Consider the following 8,403-nt stretch of genomic DNA (forward strand, 5'->3'; position numbering starts at 1 on the left):
TTACTATGCATTCCATTGTCAATGTCTCTCTCCCCTCCCAAAACTATTAATTGAGTCAATATATTCCCATACTATAAAAAATTGTCAATAATGTCCCCAAGGCCAATAAAAAGACAAGAATGACTTTAAAAAAAATTCAGTAAGATAAAAATACCCTTATAAATTTGATATAAAAAAAAAAAAAAAAAAAAACAAAAAAATATTTAAATAAAAAAGAGGTTTCAAGAGTTGGTTGACGAATCACCTCCAAATGGCCAGGAGGTGGTTCATCTACCCCTCCTATATATATTTTAATAAATGGATGGCCGAACAACTTCCAAATGACTAGGAAGTGATTTGACTACTCATAGATGTGGCTGAAGGAGATGCATGAACCACCCCTAGATGTGGTAGAAAGGGGTGGCCGAACCACCCCATATTTGGGGGTGGTTCGGCCACCCCTTCATTTTTGAAAAATAAAAAAATAAAAATTTTGAGGGGTTGGCCAAACCACCCTTGGAAACCTCCTATTTTTTAGTTTGTCTGTTTTTTATTTTTTATTTTTATTTTATTTTTATTCTTAAAAATAAAAATAAAAATTATGAATGGTAATTTTGTTATTGGGGGATTTTGACTATTTTTGATAGCTTGGAAATGGGTGACATCGACAATGTGGTGATAATTTGAGAAGATATGTTATATTTGAGAAGCTAGATATGAAGTTTTGACATAGCTTGTTATGTCTGTTTCCTTGGAAGTTTTGAACTGCTTGTAATTTAAAGTAATGACGCCGGTTTAAGTTTAAGCTATTTGAAATTAAGTGGGTTTACGTGAGTTCACTTGAAATCAAGAACCATTTTTTGAATGATCGATTGAGTTAATTGTTTGATGCCCCCTGCACATTAGTTATTTGAATGATTTAACTTAAAATAATATGTTTATTAATGGATAAAACAAAAAAAATAAAATTGATTATGCTGCAATTCCAGAATAACCATTTTTTTCTTTTCCAAATTTTTTAAACTTTCGACACTTACATGCGCCAGGAATAACGGAAGCGTTTATAAAACATGCAGACATTTTTTTATTTATTAATTTTTTTAATCTTTTTTTTTTTTTTTTTTTTTTTAATTTTTGTAGTGGAAATTTAACTGAACTGGTTTTCAATCTTATATTTTCGTTTACAATTAATGATCGAGCTCCCCATATAGATTGTGAGTGTCCTTCACTGTTGCCGAAGAGCCGGCCAGTTTGCAGTGACAGACAAGAAATGTACGTACGTAGTGTCAAGTGTGAGAATGTTATTGAGCTCGATACCGCAAATCCATGGTCGGAGTTCATGGAAGCAGTATTCAGTCACGGAAACCGTCATATATATTAGCAGTAGTATGTATATATATATATTGTTGTACGTAGTCCCAGGTTGTTTGATGTTTTCGAAATTAATTCTATCAAGAAAACCCATCACATAGTACGTACTACTGCATTGGTATAATTAGTCCTAAATTTTGAACTTTTCAACAATATTGTCGTCCTTGTTAATGGACATGCATCATCAAATTAACAATGCTGACTTTGTTTGAGGTTTCCAAAATTATTCTATGCAGAAAATCACCACGTAGTACTGCAATGTCTTAGTCGGTTGTTAGGTTTTTTCTGCTTTTGAATCAATTAATCAACTATATAAAATATATAGTCTACTAACATGCACATCATGCTCCCTCTCCCTCTTCCTCTCCCTGATTCGAATGATCAACAAGCACAAAACACAGAAAAATAATAGATATACTCTTTGGAGGAGGGAGCCGTAACTTTTAATGGCTACTTCGAGAGAGCTGTAATCTTCATTGCACAGTAAACTGTATTATACCAAATAATAATCATCATGCATCGATCATTCTTCATTAATAATCCATCTTTAAATAGATGAGCAATACTAACTAGCAATTAAAATATGACTCTTAAACTCTTTAACTGACCGACTAAGAATAAGACTGACTCTATTAACTCTAGATTAGAACGTACTCTAAGGATCTGTTTGGGTTTGCGATTTCAAAAAGTGCGATTTAAAAAAAAAATGATGTATGATGGAGTTTACTAATATTTTCGGTGAAAACGAAAATAGAAAAAACGTCAAAAATAATATTGGAGCAGCACTGCTTAATTAGGAGTTTACCTGTTCGCAGACAACGGAAGTACAAAAGGAAAGACTTGATCATCAAGCCAAGAGTTTATTTTATTTTATTTCCTTATTAGAATTAAGACTTTATTTCATTTACTTATTAGGACTAGATTTACTTTATTTATTTCTTTTCCTTATTAGAATTAGATTTACTTTTACTACTAGAATAACGTTTACTTTTATTTTGTAATATTTTCAGTTTTAGGAATAGGTTTACTTTTACTATTAGGATTATGATTACTTTCTCTAAAAGTATTTATCTTCTATAAATAGGCTTGCTTGCTATGTAAAAGACTCAATTGAATTGTTATAAAATCAGAGAATTTTCTCTCAAATACTCTGTGGAGTTTTATCTTTCTTTTAGCCTGCGAGCTTGTTTTATCTTTTTGGGTAAAAGACGAAGACGCTTCTCCTTGCAGTATTAAAGATACTGCTCTTGATTAGTTACCTTAGTCTTCCGCTACGTCAATTGGTATCAAAGCAGGTTTTATTCTGATCATAGCCAATCAGCGCAAAGGTTACTAACTTCTCCAACAACGCCGCTTGTATGGGAGGGACTCTTTTGAGAGCCAAATTCATAGGGTATCCGAGCCGGTGTTATCCGGATTCGATGGACAACTTATACTATAGTAACAACTTCTATAACGACGCTGTTCGTGACAGGGAGGTTGTTTCGAGAGCCGAATTCCAAGAATTTCGGCAGGTGATACGACAAGAGATGCGACAGATGCGAGAGATGATGAAGCGCATGTACATGGGTTCTATTTGTAATCGTAGGGAAAATCTTGTCCATAATGATGATGGGATCCGAGTGAAGCCTACTTGCCACCAACGACTTGCACTCACAAACCGAGCACCGGTCTATGAAGATCTTAGTGACGATAATGTAAGTTGTGTTCAACCTGTTTCTAACCATATTTATGAATCTCCAAATATGAAACTCATATATGAAGAGAATGTTACTTACAGTGAAAAAGTGGAGTTGTTGTTAGAGAAACAATATGTGCAACCACAACCATTGGTTTCAACTATTGTACAAGTGGAAGAATATCCACCACAAGTGTAGCTCATCACGATTACCACAGAAATAAACAACAATGGTGATTCCTTTGAAGAGAACCATAAATTTGAAGATGACATCAAAGGAAAAATATTTGGAGAAATTTTTATGGAAGGAGACGAAAAGGAAAAGTCGTATCTTAGCGCTATCTACATAGATTTATCCAAGTATCTTTCTCCAGAAGAGCCACACGCTATCTATGTAGATTTCTCCAAGTATCTGTCATCGGAAGAGCCTTGCATGACATATCGCAAAGAAAATTTGAGGACAACATTTTTTCAAATGGGGGTGTCTGATGTACGACGGAATTTACTAATATTTTCGGTGAAAACGAAAAATAGAAAAAACGTAAAAAATAATATTGGAGCAGCACCGCTTAATTAGAAGTTTACCTGTTCGCAGACAATAGAAGTACAAAAGGAAAGACTTGATCGTTAAGCCAAGAGTTTATTTTATTTTATTTCCTTATTAGAATTAAGACTTTATTTCCTTTACTTATTAGGACTAGATTTACTTTATTTATTTATTTTCCTTCTTAGGATTAGATTTACTTTTACTACTAGAATAAGGTTTACTTTTATTTTGTAATATTTTCCTTTTTAGGAATAGGTTTACTCTTACTATTAGGATTAAGATTACTTTCTCTACAAGTATTTTTCTTATATAAATTGGCTTACTTGCTATGTAAAATACTCAATTGAATTGTTATAAAATCAGAGATTTCTCTCTCAAATATTCTATGAAGTTTTATCTTTCTTTTAGTCTGCGTGCTTGTTTTATCTTTTTGGGTAGAAGACAGAGATGCTTCTCCTTGCAGAATCAAAGACGTTGCTCTTTGATTAGTTACCTTAGTTTTCCACTACGTCAAAAAATGTGCGATTTGAAAAAATATTTTTTAAAAACTCAGTTAAACGTTTGGCAAAATCGCAATTTGACCTTTAAAATCCTAGGTTAATCTTTAAAATTATGTGTTTTCAAAAAAACACACAATTGTTTGCAATTTGAAAGAACAGTTTTCTACGTTTTCAAATCGCAATTTTTTAAAAACTCAATTCCCAAATGATTCATTTTTGCGATTTGGTTTAAAATCGCACTTTTTGTCTATAAAATCGCAATCCAAAATGCACCCCAACTCTACTAAGAAAAATCGGAATCAAACTCCTTCTTGGATTCTAATACAAATACTAAATAATATATGATCACGTGTCTCTCTTACTCACACACATTTTGAGACAATTTCTCTTCTTTTATGTAGGTAATTAAACGTACATAATTATAAGTGTGGGAGGCTCTTCCAGCATACCTTTTGTATTAAACGCGCCTTTGATCAGTTAATCTTTTGGAAAGAAGAGAAAAAGAGAGATCATGCAGGGCAAGAATATATATACAGATGATAGTTGAGAAGTGGTCCCAAGAGCTTAGAGAAATCCTAGGCTGCATGTTGAAACCCTAACTCGATCTGAGCACATTACAATAAACTTTTATGGGGAAATTACCCTAATCCATATATTTGCATAGGGTGAACTATAAATTAAAGCATGCCAGAGATTGTATTGATGTTCACGATACATCATGTTATGTGTAAAGCCACTTGAACGAATATTGTGGTCCCTGCTTCTAGGGTTACCCAAATCCTAAACCTAGTTGTAATGTGCAATGTCTACCCTACTTTGACTAATACACTTAATTAGTTTATAGTATTTGATTATTATATTAACCTCCTTGATAATATTGCAGTAAATCGATCTCCTAGCTATAGGGAAGTTTATTCAGACAAATCCAGTACTGGAATAATTAGTTAGCCATGAGATCAGGAGATGATCAGGACTATTAATGTTATAATTAGGTCTTTGAACTGAAATCTTCACTTCTCATTCTCTTCTGCCTTCTCTTTTGGTGATGGAGAAGCTAGTCCATGCATGCATTTTATACATGATCGACCTGGAACTCTAATAAACACTGGCATGAACAAGGTCTTAATTATCATTCTGGAGGAAATGCTCAAGAGTTGCGGAAACTAGAAGTGAGAGTATAATTAATTACTTGAGAAATTATACTAAAAGAACCTAAAGAAAGAAACAAAGGAAAAGGAAAAGAAATGATATACATCTTACAGTTGAGAAGGATATATATATATATATATATATATAGGTTTTGTACTGCCTTGATCCCAAATCAAAAACAGAAAGAAATTAAAGAAAAAGGAATGTGATAAATCAAACAGATTACAGTTTTTGCTCCGCCTTTAATTGATCCCAAATGTATATATACATACGATTAATTAACCATATCTCATTTGCCAATGTTCTTCCTTAAATGTTCCTCAGTCTTGATAAAAAGTGAGAGAAGTACTAGTGCTCAATCTTATGATAGAGATGCTGACAATTCCTCTTTATAATTAAGCTTGCTATTAGTAAGCCAAACTACAAATATTGGTGATCGATCCATCTTCTACAAGTTATGATTACTATCATAACACCAATTAAGATCTGTCATATATAAACTGCAAAGTGCAAGAAAAACGACATATATTGTCTTCTACAGAAGTTCCTGTCTTCCTTCACCAAAAGAGAAAAAAAAGAAAAAAGAAAAAAGAGAAAGTGCGAGAAATAAAGAAAATGAAACGTTAAGTGTTGCAGAAAGATGCAAATTTACCTCAGAAAGATACAAATCTTTCTCAGTTGATTACATCCACATGCCTCCGGCCAGTACTGATCTTATTCATCGATATATCATCATAATCATCATGACGATATATGTATATATATATATATAGTTCAAGATGGTTCTGCTTGAGAGTTGGCACCCTTCTCAAAAACTCTATAGTTTGATTCTTCATGATTGTCTTGAGTAGAGTTGCCTTTGTTTTGGTTAGCTTTCTGCCTTTCAGCCTCCCTATATTTATATAAGTAGCGTACAATAGCCTCAGAATAGTTATCGAACCCTAGAGTACTCAGAGCCCAACAGATATCATCCCCGTTGACAGTCTTGCGATTCTCCTTGTGACACTTGTCAGATGCCTCAGCTGTCACAAAACTTATGAACTCGGTTGCACATTCTTGCATTGTCTGCTTGCCTTCCTTGGAAATCTTCGCTGTTTGGGGAAGGACTTGCTTCATGATCCGACCCACGTTTGCAATTGGCAGCATACTCTCTTGCTGATCATCATCCATTTCTAGATTTGGATGATCGAAGATAATCAAACTTGATCGATCTTCTCGATTAATTAACACAGACACGTTGCTCTCTAGCTTTGATCAGCAGCTCGCTTTATATAGATGTCAGCATATATGATGTTTATGCATATGCAATATGTTATGTTTAACCATTTTTAATAGAGTAATGCTATTTAATTAGTTGACTACTTTACGACTATTATATAAATAACTGTGATAGTGTGGTAATGAAAATCATTTGTTTTTTTTTTTAACCAGTGTTGATCCAAAGGTTGATTTCCACTGCCACATCATCATCAACTTGTATAATAGTCGTATATATAACAATCTACTAAATAGACTTGGATACGTTTGGTACGTGGAATGACTATTTTATTAGGAAAAAAGAATTGCTTTTATTAGGAATGAAAGAAAGTACAATAGAATAGCATTGGTAATCCTTATCATATACTTTAACACTTAGAATAGTTATTTCGATTATTCCTCTCAAAATAGAGATCGAAGAATATCTATTACCTAATTTAAGAAATAGTCATTCCATGAGATGGATATTTTATTTTATATTCTTCCATTATGATCGATATATAAAAACTATTCATTTTTTTTATGGAATATATAACCATTCCAAGTACCAAACGTATCCTTACTCTTTTTAATATTGGGTACGTTTAGCGTACTCCTTTAGATATTTTTCTAGAGTAAACTGATCTACATTTGAAGTTCTTCAAGTCATAATTATTAATATTTCTAGTTAAATAATATATATTTTGTCACAATTACAACATATAACTTAAAGAGATGCAATGAATTAAGCAAAAGTAAAGATCTTAATTTAGAGATGGTGAATGCTGGGATCGATGACAAAATTTGAATTATTTAAGTATAAAAATAGCTAAAATTTTATGAATTCAACAATAGGATTAAGTATCTTAAAAAATCTAAAAGGTCCTAATATATTTAGATATTAATTACTTGTTCAAGTATCATCATAGTATAATGATGTAAGTGCGCCTAGATGGCATGGCCCCAGCCATTGGGAGGTCTATGGTTCAAATATTTACCACGTAAAAGTAAAATAAAGTTGTGCTGATCACTCTCCCCCATATTAAAAATTGGGAATGTCAAACAGGTTGAAATTATGGACCTAAAACTTCATAAATTTTGTTATCAATACAAACATGTTGAAATCAAGAGTGATACTATTTAGTGGATTGTTACGCAGCTATTATACAATTTTGATAATTAATATATACTTGTAAAACATAAAATAAAATCAAAAGCTGATTTTTATTGCTACATCATCCTAATTGTATGATAGTCGTACGATAGCACGCAATCTACTAAATAGCATTACTCTGAAATTAATGGTGTCACTAAAGCGAGCTCAATGCGGCCGGCCTAACTTCTTGATCGAGCAATTTCATCTTCTTAGTGGATCATGTTCTAATTAATCATCTGATTTTGAATTAAGCAGCCGTATCATAGGAAAGAGATATGGTCGATCCTTAATTAACATAATTAAATTTAAACCATAGAAATCCGTATACATTATATAGTACAAATGGTCCACTCTCCCACCACCCCCACTTAGACCTATATTTATATAATCTTTAACTCGAATCTACTATTAATATAAAATAGATCATGTACGTAGCTCTAATTGGCCTTGTAGTTTAACACCTACTTAAATAAGTGGACGACATTTGTGCACATACATATATATCATGTTTTGTTATGGGGATCGATCCAACCAAGCATAACCTAAAAAAAACTGATCATAAACCTTTTTGGCCTTAGTGTGCGTTGGTTGACAATTTATTTTATTATGTTTTTGTTTTCAATTTAGCGGCAAATAATTTCCTTTATGAATTTAAATTTTTGTTAGGTTTTGGTCAGTTCTAGCTAGATACTTAGTGGCACGTACGTACTTGGGGAATCAATATATAATCATAAGATTAAGATATATGGCTAATTTATATATATAAATTATTTAGAGGAACTTATTT

General features: G+C 32.4%; 1 protein-coding gene across 1 annotated transcript; it reads right to left on the reverse strand.

The window, feature by feature from the left end:
• Positions 1-5,998: 5,998 nt before the first annotated feature.
• Positions 5,999-6,394, reverse strand: LOC133852649 (nuclear transcription factor Y subunit B-4). Its single transcript, XM_062289415.1, has one exon. It carries the CDS (start codon positions 6,392-6,394, stop codon positions 5,999-6,001), a length of 396 nt encoding a protein of 131 aa, XP_062145399.1.
• Between the last annotated feature and the right edge of the window lie 2,009 nt (positions 6,395-8,403).

This window comes from Alnus glutinosa, chromosome 12 (genome assembly GCF_958979055.1).
Source record: "Alnus glutinosa chromosome 12, dhAlnGlut1.1, whole genome shotgun sequence".
Taxonomy (NCBI): Eukaryota; Viridiplantae; Streptophyta; class Magnoliopsida; order Fagales; family Betulaceae; genus Alnus; species Alnus glutinosa.